Raw genomic sequence first — 23,842 nt, 5'->3', positions numbered from 1 at the left:
CGAGCCTCACCCGAGGTAAGCCGATGTCTTAGTGGATGAAAGGCAGGCAGGTAGGCAGGCGGCAGGTCATTCAGGTGCTCCCCGAGACTAGCAGCTGATCATCCAGCCGAGAACGTTCGATCCTAGGCCGCCACGATTCCATCAAACACAAGCAAGCGAGTGCTGAACCTCACCCAAGGTAAGCTGGAGTTTTAGTGGATGAAATCAGGCAGGTAGTTCAGGCGCTCCCTGCGACTAGCAGCTGATCATCCAAATAGGGTTGCTCCGAAATATAATATAAATGCTGCGTGAAACTGAACAAAGACCAGACCAGAACTAATTTAAATGTTTAAAAGGATCAAGCCGGGGAGCAGCGTCAGTCAGACACACCAGCGTACACTCCAACACTCAGCAAACACCACACGATGCATGTGTTCTTCTGTTTACTCTGCCTATTGGCTAGAGTTTGTTTTATAGATTATTTTCTGTTATGTAATTCCCTCTCACAAAATTTGTATAGAAGCACTGGACTTGAGCAATCTGATGGCAAAGTTGTCGCGGGGACTCTCGTCCCATCCCACGTACATGGACTTTTTGAGTTTGGTTGGTGCTGTCGTGCGTGGGGTTAATGCGCACATTTTTCTTTTTTCTGTTTGTTTGGTTTGGGGGGAAGTTCAGGGTTTGACTGTTGCACTAATGGGGAATGTGGTCTTTATAATTGTATTTTTGACACAATCTATTTTTTCTAACATGTCAAAATGTCAAATATTAATATGAGTGGATTATCTCTCTTCATGTGGAATTAGAATGGGTTGGGGCACCCCATAAAAAGAACGTCCTGGTTACTTTCATAACCTCCGTTCCCTGATGGAGGGAAAGAGACATTGTGTCGATGTAGTGACACCAGGGGTCACTCTTGCGAGCCCCAAAAAGGCCAATGAGAATTGGCGAGTGGAATTTGCATGCCACTCCCCCGGACATACGGGTATAAAAGGAGCTGGTATGCAACCACTCATTCAGGTTTTGTGCTGAGGAGCCGAGACCAGGTCCCGGCCATTTCAGCGGGTAGTTCAGCGTTGTGGCAAGAGGGACACAATGTCTCTTTCCCTCTATCAGGGAATGGAGGTTATGAAAGTAACCAGGACGTTCCTTATCTGTCACTCACTCGACATTGTATCGATGTAGTGACACTAGGGGTCCCTATACAAAACAACACAACTAGCTGAACTGTGTTGCGTGAACTGGTGGTGTGTGACGGGCAGACTGCTGTGTGCCTTGTAGCCAGTGCACCAGGCCGTCACGTAACCTCCCCCAACGCTCTTATGAGCGTCGAACGGTCCATCAGGAACAAGTCGACTGCCCAACAATAGAGACAGGTTAGCCCAGCCGAGGCCTCTTTTCCCTCTCTTTCCTCCCCAAAAAGAGTGGAATTTGTTAACTGACTGGGAGTCATAAGTGTCTGCATCAGGGGGTGTCCCTCCCAAGGGGAAGACACCGTGGAGACCACACCCCGCCCAAAAAGAGGGGGGAGGGGGTATTTTGAGTGGAATACGTCACATGGTCTTACCAAGTCTTGTCGGATGTATGTCATATGGAGAGGTCCCATGGTAGGTCCTGCCCAAAGGGGGAGGAGTTTCTACAAAGCATGGTGACCTGGGGGCAGAGGGGCCCCTGCCCAAGGAAGATGCAGTTTACCGACAGGGAAACGATTTTGCGGAAAATATCACATGGGGTTGCCTTTGGGGAACCATCGCATGCGGAGCATCTACCTCAGTACAGGGCCTAATTAGCGCACTTACTGAGCCGGCAGCAAGTTTCTCCGCAAACTTAACTGCCACAGGGCTAAGGAGGAAAGTCATCCAGGGATCACAGTCTGTGAGCACTACTGGGAGTCAAGAGTGCATGTCTTCCACTAAAGGGAGGGGAAAGGCGCTATGCGCAAGCGGTACACCCAGCCAACTGACCCGGAACTTACCTGCTCGTGCCTGCCACTACTCAGGATGAGACCGGCTCAACCCGGAGATTGTAGAACCTCGCAAAGGTGTTGGGTGCTGCCCAGCCCGCTCAATGACCCAGTGGGCGATCCTCTGTTTGGAGACAGCACTTCCTTTCCACTGTCCACCAAAGCAGACAAAGAGCTGCTCGGAGCTTCTAAAGCTCTGTGTGCGATCCAAATAGATGCGTAAAGCTCGCACCGGTCACAGCAACGCCAAGGCTGGGTCTGCCGCCTCCTGGGGCAGCGCTCGCAGGTTCACCACCTGATCCCTAAAAGGGGTCGTGGGAACCTTGGGCACATAGCCCGGTCGGGGTCTCAGGATCACGTGAGAGTAACCCGGACCGAACTCCAGGCACGATTCGCTGACAGAGAACGCCTGTAGGTCCCCTACCCTCTTGATGGAAGTGAGCGCAGTCAGGAGGGCAGTCTTCAAAGAGAGTGCCTTATGCACAGCTGACTCCAAGGGCTCAAAGGGAGCTTCCCGTAGACCCTGAAGGACTACAGAGAGGTCCCATGGGGGGACAAGGTGCAGTCTAGAGGGATTCAACCTTCTAGCACCTCTCAGGAACCTGATGATCAAGTCGTGCTTCCCCAAATACTTACCATCTACTGCATCGTGATGCATCGGAAAGCACAGATCCGATTGTGCATCTCTGGGGGTCTTCGCGTCGGGAAGAACACCACTTAGCGAACAGATGCCACTTCAGGGCATACAGGTGCCTCGTAGAGGGAGCCCTAGCCTGAGTGATCGTGTCTACCACCGCGGGTGGTAGGCCACTTAGGTCTTCTGCGTCCCATCCAGGGGCCAGACGTGGAGATTCCAGAGGTCTGGTCGCGGGTGCCAGATGGTGCCCCATCCCTGAGAAAGAAGGTCCTTCCTCAGGGGAATTAGCCGGGGGGGGGGGGGGCTGTCACGAGGAGCGTGAGATCCGAGAACCACGTCTGGGTGGGCCAGTAGGGTGCTACTAGGATGACCTGCTCCTCATCCTCCCTGACCTTGCACAGGGTCTGTGCAAGTTGGCTCACCAGGGGAAGCGCGTATTTGCGTAGTCCAGGGGGCCAGCTGTGTGCCAGTGCATCTATACCGAGGGGTGCCTCGGTCAGAAGATATTGATTTCCAACAAATGTTAAAGGCTGAAATCAATGTTTATATGGAGACCAGCTGGTCCTCATTATCCTCTGTGGGCGTGGCTTGGGAGGCACTTAAGGCGGTTCTTAGGGGCCGGATCATACAGTATGCCTCATTCATCAAAAAATCCAAAGCACGAGAACTCGTGGAGTTGGAAGGGAATATTAAAAGTGCAGAGGCAGACTGAAGCGCCGAATGTCATCTGATGGCCTCAGAGAATTGACCTGACTGAAATACAGATATAATACTATTTTGTTGTAGAAGGTGGAGTTTTGGCTATTCAGGGCAAGACAGTCATACTTTGAGTCGGGGGATAAAGCAAGGAAGCTTTTGGCTAGATATATAAAACAGAGAGAGTCTTTTTCTACCATTTCCTCAGTGAAATCTGCAGGAGGTGATATATTTACCTCAGCCATTGATATTAATAATGCTTTTAAAGAATTCTATCTTGATCTTTATAGTTCCACATCTTCGTTTCCCGTGGAAGATATTAGAAACTTTGTTGAATCATTAGAACTCCCTAAGCTGACGACTGAGCAAAAAAATTATCTTGCTTCTGAGATAACCTTGGAGGAGCTTGACCAGGCAAGCACGGCTCTGGGGCCAGATGGATTTGCCGCTGAATTTTTCAGATTTTATGCAACAGAACTTGCCCCACTTTTGTTAGAAGTTTATACGGAATCATTAAAGAATGGAAAGCTTCCGCCAACCATGACACAAGCCTGGATTAGTCTGATTCTTAAAAAGAACAAAGATCCAAGCGAGTGTAAGAGTTACCGTCCAATTTCCCTGATCCAGCTAGACGTAAAAATATTGTCAAAAACTCTGGCTAACCGATTAAGTAAAGTTATGACATCTCCTATACATACAGATCAGGTGGGGTTTATTTGGGGCCGCAGCTCTTCTGATAACATTAGGTGTTTCGTCAATATCATGTGGTCAGTGGCGAATGATCAGACACTGGTCACGGCCATCTCACTTGACGCCGAAAAGGTGTTTGATATGACAGAGTGGGATTATCTTTTTAAGATTTTGGAAATGTACAGGTTTGGGAATACGTTTATTGGATGGATTAAGTTGCTTTATAGACACCCGGTTGCGGCGGTACAAACAAATGGATTAATTTCAGATTATTTTACTCTGGATAGGGGTACCCGGCAGGGTATTGGATGGATTAAGTTGCTTTATAGACACCCGGTAGGCGGTACAAACAAATTAATTTCAGATTATTTTACTCTGGATAGGGGTACCTGGCAGGGTTGTCCTCTTTCCCCATTATTGTTCTGTCTTGCCCTGGAAACATTAGCAGCCGAGATAAGAAAGGAGGATGATTTTCCAGGGGTGATGGCGGGAGGTGTGGCGCATAAGCTTCTGCTATACGCAGATGATATTTTATTATTCATCTCTGACCCTATTAGATCTATGCCTCGCCTCCACAGAATTATTAATTCCTTTTCTAAATTCTCGGGATACAGAGTTAATTGGTCTAAATCCGAAGCTTTGTCTCTGACAGCGTACTGCCCGATAACAGCTTTTCAGCCAGGCACCTTCCAGTGGCCCAAACAGGGCATTAAATATTTGGGTATTTTATTTCCAACAAATTTGTGTGATTTAGTCAGAGTTAATTTTGACCCCTTCATGAAAAGGTTTTCGAGCGTTGTGGACAGGTGGGCTTCATTACATTTATCGATGATTGGGAAAGTTAATGTTATAAAAATGAATTGTATTCCAAAATTCAACTACCTGCTACAGTCACTCCCTATAGATGTCCCTCTCTCTTATTTCAAGCAATTTGATAGCATTGTGAAGTCCTTCATTTGGAATGGGAAACGTCCCAGATTACATTTCAGTAAGCTGCATAGGCCGATTGATAAAGGTGGGCTAGGCCTACCCAAGATTTTGTTTTATTATTATGCATTCGGTCTCAGACATCTGGCTCATTGGTCGCTTCCACCTGAGAGAGCCCTTCCCTGGTTTGTATTGAACAGGCGGTTCTTGCCCCAATTTTGCCATTGCAAAGTTTTTCTATCAAACTAATCGGAGAGGTTAAGTTACACCCCGTAATCTCACATTTACACTCGGTATGGATAAGTGTCCAGAGTGTTTGGTTTGGACATTTGTTTAAATGTTGCCTCGAGCTTATGGATTAACCCCAAATGATGTATTAATAAGTCCCCTTTTTGCTGGTCAGAATGGATTGTGAGGGGGGGTTACTACACTCTGTGACCTATATGAGAGTGGAGTGTTGAGATCCTTTGAAAATTTTATTCGACATTTTGGGATTTCCAGATCTCAGTTCTTTAGATATTTACAGCTGCGACACCTGCTTTGTTCTATTTTTGGGAGTAGCATACACCCCCCTAAAGCAGCAGATACTCTGAGAGTGGTGATTACTGCTTTTGGAAAGGGTCATGAGGCATTGGTATATTACTCCCTGCTGATTCAGAGTCTGGGGGATGGAGCTTCAACCTCTGTCAAGAGATTATGGGAGAAATATTTAAACTTGGTAATGGAGGAGGGAGAGTGGGCTAGGATTCTAAAAAACATCAAGTCTGCATCTAGAGATGCAAGGGTGCACCTTATGCAATTCAAGATTTTACATAGATTTTATTGGACCCCCTCTGGATTGTATAGGCTTGGTCTTAAAGACATGCCCACCTGCTGGCTATGCCAATCAGAGGATGGAGACATGGAGTCTTTTGGGGGTGTGTTAAGATCCAGGACTTTTGGTTGAAGGTTCAGAGTCTTGTATGTGATGTATTGGGCACTCTGCTTTTGTTTTGCCCCAGACTCTGTATTTTGGGCGATGGGGCGGTCATTGACGTTGAGAATAGGCACATAAAGTGTTGGGTCCTAACTAGCATCATTATCTCCAGACAGGTTCTTTTAAAGGGATTGAGGTCTTCTGCTCAGAGATGGGGGGTGGGGGGGTGGTGTGGCCTTTGAAGAAGGGACATTTAGAAGGATAGGAAAATTTTATTTGTTTATAGAGAAATGGGGCGGATACCTGACATTACTTGACATGTATTTATATATATATATATATATATATATATATATATATATATATATATATATATATATATATATATATATTTTTTTTTTTTTTTTTTTTTTTAATGTGTGTCTATAATCATGTGTATATACTTTTATGTGACCACAGGGATGTTTGCTGGGGGCCAGGGTGGGGTTGGGGATTGGGAATTGGGAGGGGTGGTTGTGTGGTTTAAATGTTTGAATGACTGCATATATATATATATATATATATGTTTAGTAGGAATCAATAAAAATGTTTAATTACAAAAGAATTCAGGATAAGAGTCCAGAATTTTATCTGTGAGGTTCTGGATGCTCAAATTTCATTCTGCCCTAGACTATGTACATTGGGTGATGGGACGTTTATTAAAGTATGTGACAAATATTCCAAAAGCTGGGTCCAAACTAGTGAAATAATTGGCAGACAGATAATTCTTAGAGGATGGAAGTCAAAAGGCGCACCCTCATTTCAAGAATGGTCCACTGAATTGGGCAGGGTGGCGGCATTTGAGAAGATAAACAGCTTGGCAAATTAGACGTGTATGGTAAGAAATGGGACAAATACTTGTCCTTTCTGGAAGGCTCTCAGTGAGGACCATGTGGAGAGAGACAAGATTATGGTGGAAACTATCAATTGTATTTGTTGTGGAATTGTTCTTTTCTCCTTTTCTCTCTTTATTTGGTGATTGTTATATATTTACTTTCTCAAAAAAAAACAAAAAAAAAAAAAATGTTTATTATATTGTATGTGTGTAACTCAGACTCGACCACGATGATGTTTGTTGAGGGTTGGGGATTGGGAGGGGGGTGGGGAATTAATGGGGGTTAAAAGGGGATAATTGATGATTCTGTTCATTTATGTTGTGCTTTATTTTGTATTTGTGTGTTGGGAATCAATAGAAAAGTGTTATTCATTAATAAAAAAACAAACACTATACAGCTACAAAGTGTTTAGTGCTTCACCTTGAGTTTCTGTCTGAACTCTGTCTCCATCAGACTGTTGCTCTGCTGCAGTGCTTGATTCAGATCACTGTTCTTATTGAGCAGAGAGTTCAGTTTCACCATGTCTGCCATAAGAGTCTTGGTCTGTTTATCCAGATCTGCCTGCTCACGCTGATCCTGCTCCATCTCACCTGATACACACACACACACACACACACACAAACATAGAACACACAAATGCGCACCGAAAGATAACAGTAATACATTTATCAGTCATTTGCATTGTAATTGTCATTTATAGTTTGATAATTTTTTTTATGTATAAAGCAGAAAATGATTTGGAAGATTAATAGACCTTATTACAGAAGTGCCATTTTTTATTTTTAATGGTAATGAAAAATATAGCTGTGAGCAGCAATTAACGGGGTTTAAGCGGTTTAAGGCCTTTGAGCACATGCGTAAAAAGGTATTATGTTTTATTTAACAAGCATGTAACCTCCTAGATCACAGATGGAATAGACCATTTACAGCCAATTCAGAAAATTTGCTAAGGAAATACATGGTTTTTAAAGCTTTTTAAAGCTCATAGCGCCACCTATGGGCCGATCTCCATAAAAGTCTGCATTCTTGTTTAGAATCATATGTCGCATGTGCTCACCTAATTTCGTGAAGTTCTGAGTTTTTGTTTAGGAATTATGGGCTTATTTGTACACTTGACCACACCCATTTTCTAAATGACACTGTTATAGCTACCCAAAGGGTAACGTTAACATTTTTTTTGATAATTATTGACCTAGAGAGTCCAGAGAACTGTACTGCATTAGTTTTATTGAGGTTGAGCGAAAAACCTAAGACTAGTTCACAAAAGTAGGTTTTTTTACATAATCGTAAATATTTAATGAACAATTTGATTGACAGCAGTGGTTCTTGAGGCAAAGTTGTTCAGTATGAGGAGATCTAACAAATTATATGAATTATAGCTGCGTCCCAATTCAGAGGCTGCATCCTTCAAAGGTCGCATTCGAAGGCCGATTGCGTCACTGCTGCGCGACAAAGGCTGTCCCAATTCGAAGGCTCCATCAAATGCGTCCTCCAAATGCGTCCTTCGTTTCCCGTGAAATGAAGGATACAACAGATGGATCCTTCGTGGCCTTGCCTACCCCAGAATTCATTGCACGCCAGTGATGACTGGATTTTTTTGGAGAAATTACCGAATTAAGTATTGGGTTTCAACTTACTCAAATATCTAATGATACATATGTAAAAAATAAAAATAAAAAAAACTTTAAAGTGGTTCAAATTTTGACTTATATCTTACTAAGATGTGATTATATATAGTTTATACTCTTTATTATATACAGAAATGGACCATGGTGAAAATATTTAGACAGTTTGTGAACCCTGTTTTGTTTTCAGACAGTTTAACATAACTTTCAAAAAAGTCCAGTTCAAACATTACAGTCGCTCGGCAGCTGTCACAGTTGGCCAGACTCTCCCAATTAACAATGCTCAGTTCGACCTTCGTGGCCTTCGAAGGCGTGGCCTTTCAAGTCTGAGTCCTTCGAAGGATGCAGCCTTTGAACTGGGACACAGCCATTGTATGTATGTGTGAAACACCACGTGATTACAGAGGCGTAAAACTCATTAGCGCCATCCATTGGCCGATTTCTTTCAAATTTCTCACAGACCTCTAGGGCCAGGATTTGAACAGGCCCGCCGAGTTTTGTGCCGATAATAGGTGCTCAAAATTCATTGGCCGATGGTGGACATGTTTTTTGAGATATGCCAATGTCCTCACAGACAGTCAAGGCACCTTGGACAAAGACACTGCATGCCGATTTTCCACTCAATCAGACTAATGGTTGCGTAGTTAAGAGCTGTTTTCATGTTTGTTTTCCTGTTATAGCGCCACGAAGTGGCCAAACTTCGCGATCTTTTTACTGTGACCTCAGATTGAGCTCATACACATATGTACCGAGTTTGGTGAAAAATCTCATTTCGTTCAGGTGTTATAGCCATTTTAGTAAAAATGGCCCGCCCTTTTCGAAAGTTTTGGCACCCCTTGGCAACCATGAGTCGAAATGTAAAAAAAAAAATGTTTCATAATTATTGATAATCAGACTCCAGAGTATATTTCTGCACTGGTTTGGTTCCTATTGGGTGAAAAACCTAGGACTAGTTCGCAAAAGTAGGTTTTTAACATTATCTGAAATATTTACCGAACGGTTTGACAGACACCAATGCTTCTTGAGGCAAAGTTGTTTAGAATGAGAAGAGCTATCAGGTGATATATATTACTTGTGCTTTTTCACAACACTGCATTATATAAAACCATTAACACCTACAAAAATCGTGATAGCACCACCTAGTGGCCGATTTTTTTACAACTTTGCACAACCCTCTCAGACCAAGAGTCAAATAGGTCCACCAAGTTTCGGTCCAATCGCTCATTGTTAACCTTGTGTAATAGCTGCTGAAATTTGATTGGCAGATGGCGGCCATGTTTTTCAACATACGTGAATGTCCATACAGAAAATGATGGCAGCTGAGACAAAGACAATTTTTTTTTGGTATTATAGCGCCATGTGGCAAAACCACGCCAACTTTTCTGGGTGACCAAAGATTGACCTCTTACATAAGCATGCCAAGTTTGGTGAAGATATCTCATTCCCTTCAAGAGTTATAGCCATTTACGTAAAAATTCCAATGTTTTCGCATACCATAGCTAGCTCGAGTCGAAAGTTCAAACTTTTTTTTTATAACTTTTGATATTGAGACTCCATAGAAGTGTTTGGCACTGGTTTGGTCCCGATCGGACGAAAAACCTAGGACTAGTTCGCAAAAGTAGGTTTTATGAAAAATCCAAGATGGCGGGAAATTTATATAGGTGGAAATGAAATCGGAGATATACGTTTTGTTTGGTTTGAGCCAAGGATTCCAAAGGTATAAAGCACTTGAGTTATGAGCTGTTTCGCATTTTTGATCACTGTAGCGCACCCTATTGACCGATTTGGCCGAGTCCGTGTTTCTGAGTAATGAGCAATACTACTACCATCTGACCATGTTTCAAGTCTCTAGGCCTTACGGTTTGCTCTGCCAGATCAGTTTTATGGTGGAATAATAATAATAATAATAATAAAAATCGTAACAATTACAATAGGGTTTCAGCGCTAAGTGCTTGAACCCCTAAAAATCGTAACAATTACAATAAGGTTTCCGCGCTAAGCGTTTGAACCCTTAATAACAATCTTAACAATTACAATAGGGTTTCAGCACTAAGTGCTTGAACCACTAATAATAATAACAATAATAATAATAATCTTAACAATTACAATAGGGTTTTAGCGCTAAGCGCTTGAACCCCTAATAATAATAATAATAATAATAATAAAAATCTTAACAATTAAAATAGGGTTTCAGCGCTAAGCGCTTGAACCTCTAACGAGACTGTGAGGGATAGACTTACATTCTCTTCAATGGCATGCTTGGAACAAAGCTGTACAAAGCTCCTAGATCCCATCTGATTTTTCACAACTCATTAAAGTTTTGAAATATCAGGAAAGATATTTTTTCAATGTTTTGTCAGTGGAATGATCCCAAAACATTTTAAATTACAGTACAGCTCATGAAAGAGACTGTACATCTATCCCTCACAGCCTCGTTGTCATTCCTTTCAAATATCAAAGATGGCGTTGCTGTAAATAAGGTCTTTTGCACTTAAAGCTGCTGTAAGCGATTTTTTGGAGGACCACACAAAACATTTTTTTCCCCTACTAACAGACAGATTTCATGGAAATAGGTATCCTGAGAAAAAAACTTGGTGACACCCCTCGGGCTTGTAAACAGCATAAAAGAATCTGAGCATGACTCTGTCACTGCCGTGAGTTTGGGGCAGGACTACCAGTTTGATCTAACAATGGAAGACAGTCATAAAGAGCCATTATTTTTTGGTGTCACAAGTGGAACCTTTGGGTACATCTAAAAGGCTGTCAGTGTCTGTATATATGTGTGATATGTGGTTCATACTCTCTCTTCTGATCTTGCTCTGTTGCAGTATTGTGAGTTCTGTGCGGAGGGTCTGTACAGAGGAGTTGTGGGCCTGTTTTTCCTGGGTGAATCTCACTAGCTCCCCCTGTTGCCACAACCACAACTGCTGCTGCTCTTTAATCTCAGCACCAACTTCCTCCAGCTCCTTGGACAGAGTGGCTGCACGGATCTCTAGAGGACCCAGATCTTCATGCTACTCTCAAACACACACAAACACATTTTAAACAGCCAAATCACTTCAGGGTTCAAGCTATCTTGATTTATGGTACTTTGAATGTAATACCAATCAACAGAATTAATAACTGGCATCATGAGAGAGAAGGGATATTTATGTCTGGATGTAAGGTAAACCAAAGTCTGGGTGAACTCAGTAATTTTTTGGTTTATGTTGCGCTGACATCTAGCGGTGTAGATTCAGCATCGCGCAAAGCAAAAGTTCATCAGTTTCGCAGTCAAATTCGCAGTCAGGCATGATTTATTTATTCCGTGAGTAAAAGCATCCAATTACAGGGGATTATCAAGACAAAGTGAGTAATATTCGGCTGGTCATATAATCTCAACATGGCGCACTTATCAATGTGCACCCAGCATAACGTAGAATAAAGCTGATTTTTCTCCATCTTCATCTCAACATGAGTGTACGTTACATATAACATGTAAAATATATTTTACAAAAATACAATTTATTTATTTCTGTTTAAAAATGTAGCAATTACCCAAAAAAATAATTTAGAGCACTTTTTAAAACAGTAATGGCACTGATCTAAGCCGTTAAGTGTGAGCTCTAACCCCAGTTATGGACACAATCTCCTTGATCCTCTTGTTGTAGATGTTGATAGTGGCCTGCTTTTGTTCAATATCTATGACTTGTTTAGCGATCTCTGTTTCGTGAGCAGACACCAGCAGGTTTTGTTGGCTCAATTCTTGCTCAAGTTCAGCGTGTAGCACAGCCAGGGAGTCCAGACATGTCTCCACCTCCTGGCCTTCCAGGATTATTCCATTGATCTCATTCTCCATCTTGGTTAACTGTGCCTCCTGAGAAATCAAATACAAACACACACTTCTTAATGTAAGCTATCATGTCCTGAAAGTTCAAGTTTTGTTTATCACTGTTATGTATAAATGACACTTTACGAGTAGATTATAACCTATAATTCTGACAACAATTTATATTGAGCTGTTGTTAGCGTACCTACTATTTTTAATTATTATGTAATTTTTTGGTAATTACTCTTTGATATTTTATGGTTAAAGGTGCACTCAGTAACTTTATTCTTGTGTCATCTTGGAATTACAGTGACACCTAGAGGTGTGGATGCAGCATCAATCAAAATCAAAAGTTTTCAGTTACAGATGCCATTTTAGAAATTATCTTTTCACAGTCAACTATGATTAAATTAATCCAAGAGTGAAAGTGTCCAATAACAAGACGGAAACTGAGATTAAGTGAGTAGTATTCAGCTGGGGCCGGTTGCACCAGCTATACATAAATTACAAATTAGCCTAGTTGTGGCGTAAATGTGCACTAAGTCACAATTTACGCACTACTAAATATGTGAGCGTTGCACCATTAAACTTAGGTAGAATGTAACCCTACGTATAAACTAAATATTATGGAAGCCTCCGACCAGAAGTACCAGATGGAATTAAAAAGCACTCATTTAATGACATCAATGAGCTCATGTTTTGGTTGACAGTCTTCAGTCTTTTCAACATACAGTATAAGATGATGTTGGTATTTACACTCGTTTGCTTTTACGGGAAAAAACATTATGTAAAAAACATACTTCTCCAGCATGAAACAGACCTAACGGTGCACTTTCCTATGTTCGCCGCCCAGTGTCAAGTTTCAACATATACATAATATATACAATATTAAAATGAATAAATGTCTTTTTTTCTAGCTTGTTGTATTAGTATTTATTTATTACTCCTTATTCATTTTAGACACAGTTATTGAATACTGTTATTTACATAGGCTAAATATACCATTAATGAAATCTTGTTTTATTACATATTGTTTTTCAATGGGGCTATAATTTATTACAGCTGACAGTTAACAAGGTTTGAACATCAACCGTAACAAGATCAAACTGAAATTCACGGCTGTTTAACACTTCTGTGTACAAATTTGGAAGGCTGCTTATTGGATCAATTCAAGTAAACTTTATAATATGTGACTACACATTACTTTACAGAGAGCTTACGGCCTACTAGTTAAGTCTTGCCTAAAGAACAGATGGTGCAACCCTACCCTGGTCATGTGATTCTAAAATGGCAGCCCCCATGAGGGCGCCCCTGCCCCATGCAGAATAAAACAGCTTTTATAAGGTTACTGATATGACTACAGCCCTCCTCTCATGTAAGTGGTCATAATTTTATAATCATGTTTCAAAATTACAATTAATTTATTTAGGAGTGCCCTTTAACTGAGAGCATCTCACCTTTTCTCTCCTTTGTGCTGCATTTTTATCAGTCAGTCGACGTGAGTACTTTGCTGCATTATTGTGGGTAAGCTGCTCTCGCAGTTTGTTCATGATCTGATCTTCTAAGTCCAAACGCACTGCAGACCCTCTCTCCAATTTCTTCCTGAGAGTCTTGAGCTCGGACTGACGTGCCTCATGCTCCTGAAAGAAAGAGAGAAAAAGACACCTCATATGGGTGAAAGTAAGCATGGGACCAGTTCTGTCAGGGCGCTTTCACACTAGAGCTTTTGGTGTGGACCTGAGTCTGTTTGGCTTTTTCACACTGCAGGGAAAGTTGGACTTGAGAAATATCTGTAAGTTATATGTAGCCAGATCTGATATTTGTTCTGTTTAGACTGCTTTTGCTAGCATGTCCACATTAGTTGTCATAGGAACTATGCAAACTTGGGTATGTTCATCAAGCATGGAAGTTTAGAAATGTTTGTTTTGCCATTGATTATGTTTTTCATGAGGCCAGCATCCAAATATTAACACATTTGTCACAGGCAACAGGAGAGGTGGCATATGCAATCTTTGTTACTGCTATGGGTTGACAACTGTCCCGTTTTAGCCAGGACGTCCCATATTTTGGCCAAAATTAAGACTGTGGGCATCAAAACATCCCGTATTGAAGCGGAAAAATGCTCAAAGGGGACAAGGTCAGATGGTGAAATGTTTGAAGGAAACCCCCGTTAGGTATTGAAGCGCACAAAACCCTCAAGTGTCCTGTAATTGCACAAGGCATTCACTATTTTATCACGTTGTGGTGGCTTGCAACCGGTGTGGGTTACCATCCCAAAGAGCATCTCTTTGGGTAGGTAAAGACAATGTCTGGGTTGTTTTCGCCTTCCCCCTTGATAATTGATTTGAATTGAACATTCTGTATGTAATGATCCTACAGTGTGGCCATCATTATTGTTTTCCCTTCAAAGTGTCCTCTTAAAGCATAATTTATGGTGTTAGGAACTATTCGTCTTCCTGTCGAAAATTAAAACCTGACCATAACAACCCGTCATACACAACAAATGGCGGGGAAAAAAAACATTAAGAGCAAAATGACTGTTCAAATTTAGCATTAACAAGAATCTGATTTTAATCTGATTTCAAACCACCTACAAATGTGGTTTGGATGAGGCTTGAAAAAAATCGGATTTTAACCCTAACCTGTTCAGACTACTAAAACCTACAAAATTTGAGTCAGATCGGAAAATCTGATTTTTTTTTCTGGCTGTGTGTGTCATGTGTATTTTGTTGGTTCATGTTTTTCATGTCTTTTATTTTGAAATTTTTAGTTCCTGTTTCATGTCATGTGGTTCCCTTGTCATGTGATTTCATGTTTCCCTCCATGTTCATGTGTCTTGTTTTCATTGTTTGATTGTCTTGTTATCTTGTTTAGAGTTCTTTGTGTTTATTGGTTATCTTTGTCATGTGTTCTCCCATGTCATGTATTTAACCCTCATGTTTTCCATGGTCCATTGTCAGGTATTGACTGTTTGTAACTTTGGTTGTGTATTCAAGTTTATGTCAAGTCTAGTTATGCCAAGCAAAGTTTATGTTATGTCAAGTTCATGTTTATGTTTATTTATGATTGTAGTTAGGGTTTTGGATACACTGCTGGAATAAATCTGCACTTGGGTTCTTTACTACTTCTTCGTCATCATCTTTGTCATTGCCAGTGTCCGCAACAACATTACAGAGTGAACATACCCTTTTACATAAGATCGGGTTCATTTAGTTGGTCTAAAAGTTGTTTTCTGAACACAGGTAAGAACCAGATAAACATGTCCAAGTCTGCTAGAAAAGGTGTATGGCTTATCTGGGGTATGATTCATGTCAACACTGATATGGTTTGCTATAAGTATGAAAGCAATTGGCCTAACTTGCTAAGGTGAAACACTATTTGTAAAGGCAGAATTCCTTTTTTTTATTTATTTTTTTTTTAAATGTGACCAAAATCTTGACTATGATCTGTACTCTGACAGACAGGTTTTGACTCAGATTCAGAGAAAATGGTGTGAGACTATTTTATAATCCACCTTTGGCTGGACAATAAAAAAAAGCAATTTTTTTCACAGTTCCATGCATGATTTTCATTTTTGCATGCTTCTGGTTATAATTATTATGGTATAATGCATTTCTCATTGCTGCTTGTCTTAGAATAATTGTCTTTTCTTAGAATAAATTGACCAAGGAAGTTGTTCCTTGTGGTTATAATATAGTTATTAACAACATTCGAGTAACGCATATAATGTATACTACACACCTGCATATCTAAAGAACATACTTTATAACGGTCGAGAAGTATGGTCTTCATCCAAAATGAGTACATACTAAATTGGTATAAAAGTACAGGAATTCAGATGCAGCAAACGTAAAAAGAAATCTCTGGGGGCAGGGAGGTGGGATCAAACTCAGGTTTGGACCAAGCAATCGAACCAAGTGTGGAAGCAGTCTTAGATCTCTGAAACCCAGAGTAGCCACTCAGGAAATTACCCATGACTGGCTCATTAACCTGCACAAAGATCAGTTATGAACAGTATAAAACATGAAATATTGTGAAATATTTGTGCAGTAAGCTGATGTAAATGAGGTACCCCACGCAGTGTGCTGAGGGTTTTCTCTGTCTCCTGCAACATTCGGGTGTATGTGCTGTATTGAGCCTGCAGGATCTCCTGATGGTTCTGGGACTGTGTGATGAGTTTGCGTGAAGTGGTGCAGTCAGTCTGGGCTCGGTTCAGACGCAGAGTCAGACGCTCATTCTGCTCCTCCTCCAGTGTGATGGACTTTTTATAGCCTTCAATCTCTGTGTCCAGAGAGCGCATATGATCATTGGCCAACCTGGAGGAGGAAGAGTCAATACAGGTCGATATAGCTGTCTGTGTCACATATAAACAGTACACACACACACACACACACACACACACACACACACACACTATGAGCATTTTATATACCTTAGTTCCTCCTGCATGGTAGTGTAAGCTTCATCCCTCTTTCTCATCATCAACAGGCTGCTGTTCCACTGCTGAAGTAACTGTTTACGCTCGACAAACAGAGAGTCCAGTTCCAGCTGTGCCTACACACACACAGAAATGGGTGCAACATGTATATAATAATGATGGCATCTTCTGTGTGTCAAGGAATAACCTATTATGGGGTATTATTAGACACAATGTGAATTGGAGTTTAGTTGTTTACGGCTGCCGAGTAACATTGCAACTAGCCATATTAATATAGAATTCAACTCTTTGAATTAAAATGCAGACAGTGCGTTCACAGGTGTGCATATATCGCCTCTTGCATGACTCTTGCATGCCAGACATATCATTCATTTGTTATATATAATCTCATCTTTTGGTTTATGTCCATCAAGTTCCAAAAAAAAAAGGGGTCACGACATGTTTTTTTTTTTTTTTATACATTTAATGTTCCCTGAGGTTCGCTTAGTAAAGTTTTTTGCACAAAAAACAGTCATATATTTGTAAAACATGATTGTTTTCCATCCTTGTTCACACCCTTAGTCAGAAACACTAGTTTTTGGGGCTGCTTCTCCTTTAAGACTATTATTGGCTCTCTGCTCATGACTGATCTGCTCTCTCTTTGCCATCTCACTGCTCACCACTACTGGGCAGGGCTATGGAAGTAACTGACCCTTTGCTAAGCTCATTATAGTTACTCACTCTGACAAGCTCTGCAGAACTCCTCATAAGAATGAATGGGAGATTGCCATGGACAGGGCGGTTTTTGGCAAAATATTCTCATAAACGGAATGCATAATACTTTTACATGGGCTGGTATGAAGAGTGACATTGTAATACATATTTATTTGAAGTTTTTTGCTAAATATATTGTTAAATTACACAGTAATTTGATTAAAAACTGTGGAGACAGTAAATCAGATTCAAGGCAAATGACTATTACAATCACTTGAAAAGAGATAACAGATTACACATCTAATAGCATAAGCGTAAGTAAACAAAGCTGTTTATAACGTCTCATAACACTCATTTTGATGCTATTTACTATCGCTTTTACTATGACTTAAATCTATACATAAATGAATTAACGTTCAGTTATTAGCTTTAACTTAGCTTGGAGCAAATGTAGGTGTCGTTGCAGATGTTAAGTTCATTTGGGAATGAGGGCTAACGCAGTTTAATCCATAACATGCTCTTCTCCAGATTTATTTAAAGATTTGTATATTATTTCTTTTTTAAAGAAAGAAAAACACTGCGTATATCCTCTCTGGGTAACTTGTGTCACTAATACAAATGACCCGGTGTCATGATACCGTAAATTGAGTCCGCCCGGTAAATGGAGTCCCCATGGGGGTAACCGTTTGTAATGCCTGAGTAAAAACATCATGTTATCGTGATAACATGTCACTGAAGTCTAGGCTAACTGAAAAACACAAACAAATTTCACAATCTATAACTTCAGTTATATATTTCTATATGTAACTTATGGTTTAAAAGTCATTAAATGTTGTATTTACAAAGTTATATCGACATACACTGATGGTCAAAAGTTTGGAATAATGTACAGATTTTGCTCTTATGAAAAGAAATTGGTACTTTAATTCACCAAAGTGGCATTCAACTGATCACAATTTATAGTCAGGATATTAATAAAGTGAAAAATTGGGGCCTGGGTAGCTCAGCGAGTTTTAATGCTGGAGTCCCGAGTTCGAATCCAGGGTGTGCTGAGTGACTCCAGCCAGGTCTCCCAAGCAACCAAATTGGCCCGGTTGCTAGGGAGGGTAGAGTCACATGGGGTAACCTCCTCGTGGTCGCGATTAGGGGTTCCTGCTCTCAATGGGGCACGTGGTAATTTGCGCGTGGATCGCGGAGAGTAGCATGAGCCTCCAAATGCGGAGTCTCCGCGGTGTCATGCACGACGAGCACATGATAAGATGCGTGGATTGTTGGTCTCAGAAGCGGAGGCAACTGAGATTTGTCCTCTACCACCCGGATTGAGGTGAGTAACTGCGCCACCATGAGGACCTAGCATGTAGTGGGAATTGGGCATTTCAAATTGGGAGAAAAGGGGATATAAAAAGAAAGAAATAACGTGAAAAATTACTATTACAATTTGAAAAAAAAATTCAGAACTTCTTAAACTGCTTCAAAGAGTTCTCATCAAAAAATCCTCCATGTGCAGCAATGACAGCTTTGCAGTTCCTTGGCATTCTAGCTGTCAGTTTGTCCAGATACTCAGGTGACATTTCACCCCACGCTTCCTGTAGCACTTGCCATAGATGTGGCTGTCTTGTCGGGCACTTCTCACGCACCTTACAGTCTAGCTGATCCCACGAAATCTCAATGGGGTTAAGATCCATAACACTCTTTTCCAATTATCTGTTGTCCAATGTCTATGTTTCTTTGCCCACTCTAACCTTTTCTTTTTGGCTTTCTGTTTCAAAAGTGGCTTTTTCTTCGCAATTCTTCCCATAAGGCCTGCACCCGAGTCTTCTCTTTACCGTTGTACATGAAACTGGTGTTGAGTGGGTAGAATTCAAAGAAGCTGAGGACATGTGAGGTATCTATTTCTCAAACTAGAGACTCTGATGTATTTATCCTCTTGTTTAGTTGCATCTGGGCCATCCACATCTCTTTCTGTCCTTGTTAGAGCCAGCTGTCCTTTGTCTTTGAAGACTGTAGTGTACACCTGGATGAAATCTTCAGTTTTTTGGCTATTTTAAGCATTGTATAGCCTTCATTCCTCAAAACAATGATTGACTGACGAGTTTCTAGAGAAAGCTGTTTCTTTTTTGCCATTTTTGACCTAATATTGACCTTAAGACATGCCAGTCTATCGCATACTGTGGCAACTCAAAAACAAACATAAAGACAATTTTAAGCTTCATTTAACAAACCAAATAGCTTTCAGCAGTGTTTGATATAATGGCAAGTGATTTTCTAGTACCAAATTAGCAATTTAGCATGATTACTCAAGGATAAGTTGTTGGAGTGATGGCTGCTGGAAATGGGGCCTGTTTAGATTTGATAAAACATGACTAGTGATCGTGCTGTTTTTTTACATCAGTAATGTCCTGACTATACTTTGTGATCAGTTGAATGCCACTTTGGTGAATTAAAGTACCAATTTCCTTCCGAAACAGCAAAATCTGTACGTTATTCCAAACGTTTGGCCACCAGTGTACATCATAAAACGATTTTAAAGGATTTCTACTCAGGCAGTGAATATAGTACCCATTAATAGGTCCCTCAGCCAATGGAATTGCTGTGACGTCAGAGGGAGACTTGATTTCAGGGGAGACTCGATTTCTCACGACACCGGCGACAACGTGTTTGACATTTTTTGGATTATTTTGATAAAATCCCACTTAAAAGTACTCAAACACACATTACTTCCATTCGCTGTCAGCAAACGTGTGTCAGAGTAATGATGGCAGGGCAACAGTTTATAATACAGGATTGGTCAGAAGCGCTTTTAAGGCAGGGCTTAACGAAGGATCAATTAAAGGTAAAGTGTGCGTTGATGTGTTGTTGTGAAGGCAGTCAGATGCAAATGTCTACCAAAAAAATCTGTTTACATGCAACCAAATAATCTGTTTATAATCCGACTGATAGCACAATCGGATTGAAAAGCCTTCATGTAAACACCTCAATCTGGAAAAAATTATCCGATTGAACTTGAGAAAAATATTAGCTGTGTAAACTTTTGCATCTGACTTCTTTCTCAATCGGATTCTAAAATACCTTGCACTCATGCGCATGCAGTGGTGCGTATGTATGTTCATACATGATACTCGTCGCAGGAACGTAATTTATACAAAGCAATGACAACACACATTGTTAAGGATATGCGGGCTCACACTGAATATTCTGCATCACATACAGTAAATGTGATCCTGACATGACATAAAGCAAAAAAGAATGCTGTGTCATTCTTAATAGAGACTTTATGCAGCTGGTGCAGCTATACGCCGTTTTGTGTTCCATTGCGTGTATGCAACTTCACTCATTTCCTCACATTGTAACCATAAATTCTAAAGCATTTCTTCTTTGCCATGTGACAGTCGATACAATGTGACAGATTAGGAGAGTAATAAATGTAAGACTATTTTTTACAAGAGATGATGCAAAGTGAACACAGTAAGTCGCCTAAACATCTTCCTCAAAACTCATGTTTAATTTATTACCCAGAGTCAGAGTAGACTTTGAAAAAACCCCCACAAAAATATTGATCACCTATTAATAATAATATCTAGGTTTTAAACGTATGCTATTTATATCGTACAAGAGTAAAAACTCTTCTTCTGACAGTTCTTTAATACTGTAAGAACCCCTTCTCATGCTGTTTTAAATTGCTTTTTTTCTTTAATTATTAAATGCTCCGTTCCACCATTATTATTGCTTCTGGCATATTTTGTTTAGATACTTAGATATCTCAACAAAACAAAAATGCCAATTACGGACTTTGGTGCCATGCGCGGTGCCTTTCTCAGCTTTTCTCCGCTTTTTCAGTACACAACGACTGTCGCTCTTCGCATGTGCAGAAGTTTTGTTCGGAATACATGTAATGCACATGTAAACAAATATTTGGATCGTATTGCAAAGTTTAGGGTACATAAAAACAGTACATTCGGAATCTGCAATCGGATTGAATTTATTCGGATTGATGAAAATTAGTGCATGTAAACATAGCTAGTGTGACATCACAATGTGGAAGTAGAAAATGAGTCGTTTCAGTCTTTTTGCAGTGAGGAAGTTTTGAGTTTTAAAACTTACAGTATGTTTTTATAGTACAATGAACTCTTATATATCAGAAGATCAGAAGATGTCATGACCCCTTTAAATGAACTTGACTGCCCAAAAATAGGCATTGCCACGTGGTTATTTAATATATAAGCCATTTTTTCACTGAATTTGCAACTAAAGCCAACTTTTTTTATTTATGATGTAACCCTGATATAAAATTACTAATACCTTCATAAGATTTTGTTCGTACCACTCACCCATACAAGCCATTATTAAAATTATTATTAGGAGCCAAGGAATGATGTAAAATATTGTCTGACTCCTTTTAATGTGAATTCACATTGAAAAATAAAAAATGTGTCAGTGCAGAGTTGATTGTTAGACACGAGCAGAGGTTTCTAACCTCCGAAAGACCATCCTTTGCAGCCTTCGTCTCCTCAGTCTGAGCGATGATCTGAACCTCATAAAGAGAGATCTGCTCTGAGAGCTTCTCCACATGCTTGGTCAAGCGCTCCACATAAAGATCCTGAGAAAGAGAAAGAGTTGTTTGAATATTTGTATGAGCTTCAGTGCACTGGTGAGAATTGATTTTATTGATTTGATCATTTGATTAAAATTTTCCACATTAAAGCAGCAGAGCTAGCATTTTCTGCTTTAATTAATCATACCAGACTGCATTAAGTCATGAATGAGAGTTAAAATAGCAAAACACATGGTACATTGTAACATTTGATCATACAGTATACCGTATAGGCCACATAGCTCAACCTGCTGGTGTTTATGCTCCTCTGCCTGAGTTCTCTCCCTCTGGGCCTTGTGTGAAGCGTTTATAATGGCTTTGATGTCCGAGCGCAGATCAATGTTGACCTCCTGCATGTAGAGCAGATTCAGGGCAAAGCTGTCCACCTGAGACTGTAATTCAGAGACTATAAAGAGAGCACAGGCGATCAGGGCAAGATTTTCATTTTTGCTGATCCTCTGATAGACTGGATAGAGGAGAACAGCATAGCTATTTGAGAGATCAGCACTAATGAAGAACAGGAGATGAAGGAAAAAAAAGAAGTTATTTTGACAGCACCTAATACAGCCAAAACATAATGTATGGCTGCAGCTATCATTCATTAAACATATGATTATCTTCAAAGATTTAGGCTTATTCAGGGTCTGATGCTGTTTGTGAGAGGATTATCCTCTCTGCTGTAGTGTTCCCACACTTTCTGAACAATTAAGTTTGTTCATGATTACTCGATAAGGTTTATTTTTTTATTTTTTTTAAATATATAAAGATTCCAGTCTAAAAGATAAATTCTAGCTGATGAAATAATTTAGAGGAACTAAAAAAATGTATTCACTATAAAAATTGTTATGACTTTTCCATGACTTTTTAAAGGGATATTAAATTCTCTCATCATTTACTTACCCTCATGCCATCCCAGACTTTCTTTCTTCTGTAGAACAAAAATGAAGATTTATAGAAGAATATCTCAGCTCTGTAGGTCCATACAATGCAAGTGAATGGTGGCAAGAACTTTGAATCTCCAAAAATCACATAAGTCAGCATAAAAGTAATCCATAAGACTCGAGTGGTTAGATCCATATCTTCAGAAGTGATATAATAAGTGTGGGTGAGAAGCAGATCATTTCAGTCCTTTTTTTTTTTTAATATCTCCACTTTCACATTCTTTTGTTTTTTGGTGATTTGCATTTTTCATGCTTATCACCACCTACTGGCCGGGGCTGGTCAAAGGTGGAGATTTACAGTAAAAATGACAAGAATATTGATCTGTTTCTTACCCACACCTATCAAATTGCTTCAGATGATTTGGATGTTTGGATGTGGTTTTTGAAGATTCAACGTTCTGGCCACCATTGACTTGCACTTAATGGATCTACAGAGCTGAGATATCCTTCAAAAATCTTCATTTCTGTTCAGCAGAAGAAAGAAAGTCATAAACATCTGGGATGGCATGAGGGTGAGTAAATGATGAGAGAAATTTCATTTTTGGGTGAACTATCCTTTTAAGATTTTATTATTTTCCATACATTTTACTAGGCCTGGAAATCACAATTTTCAATCAGTGTAATTCTTACCTTGTGTACGTTGTTTGTTGGCCTGACTGGCTGTGGCTTGGTACTGATTCTTCACTCCATCCAGTTGATCTTGGGCCCGTCTCCGTTGGGCAGCAGCCTGGGCATTGGCCTCATGAGTGGCCTCCAGAGATGCCTGAAGTCTAGCCAACATCTCCTGCACCATGTACACCTCTTCAGCAAGTTGCTGACGCTTCTGAGACTCTGTCTTCTCCATTACCATCTGCGACACAGCAGTTTTGATCAGTTTTCTTTACCTCTGTTTGTGTGTGTGCAAGCACATATCTTCAAAACAGAATCAGTAATTTTTAAGGGAAAATAGTGCATCAATCCCTGGTACTACCTTCTCACAAAGTTCAAGGTTCAGTCTCTGAAGATGATTACTGAGGTGTTTTTTTAATGCAGACTGGAATCTCTTCATTAGAGGCTGATGGGT

At 40.3% G+C, this 23,842-nt stretch overlaps 1 protein-coding gene across 1 annotated transcript in view; it reads right to left on the bottom strand.

Moving 5' to 3' along the window:
- Positions 1-23,842, bottom strand: part of ccdc40 (coiled-coil domain containing 40) — a 54,727-nt gene that overhangs the window by 29,879 nt on the left and 1,006 nt on the right. Inside the window, exons 4-13 of the mRNA XM_051712038.1 lie at positions 23,750-23,833; positions 23,410-23,629; positions 22,087-22,244; positions 21,722-21,844; positions 16,549-16,670; positions 16,189-16,432; positions 13,574-13,756; positions 11,919-12,164; positions 11,109-11,322; positions 7,104-7,273 (exon numbers count right to left, since the gene is read on the bottom strand). Coding sequence (XP_051567998.1) covers positions 7,104-7,273; positions 11,109-11,322; positions 11,919-12,164; positions 13,574-13,756; positions 16,189-16,432; positions 16,549-16,670; positions 21,722-21,844; positions 22,087-22,244; positions 23,410-23,629; positions 23,750-23,833 — 1,764 coding nt within the window. The remainder of the gene's footprint in view (positions 1-7,103; positions 7,274-11,108; positions 11,323-11,918; positions 12,165-13,573; positions 13,757-16,188; positions 16,433-16,548; positions 16,671-21,721; positions 21,845-22,086; positions 22,245-23,409; positions 23,630-23,749; positions 23,834-23,842) is intronic.

The sequence above is a fragment of the Myxocyprinus asiaticus genome, chromosome 12, assembly GCF_019703515.2.
Source record: "Myxocyprinus asiaticus isolate MX2 ecotype Aquarium Trade chromosome 12, UBuf_Myxa_2, whole genome shotgun sequence".
Lineage (NCBI taxonomy): Eukaryota > Metazoa > Chordata > Actinopteri > Cypriniformes > Catostomidae > Myxocyprinus > Myxocyprinus asiaticus.
Note: the sequence above shows the minus strand (reverse complement) of the source record. Positions and strands in the feature narration are given on the sequence as shown.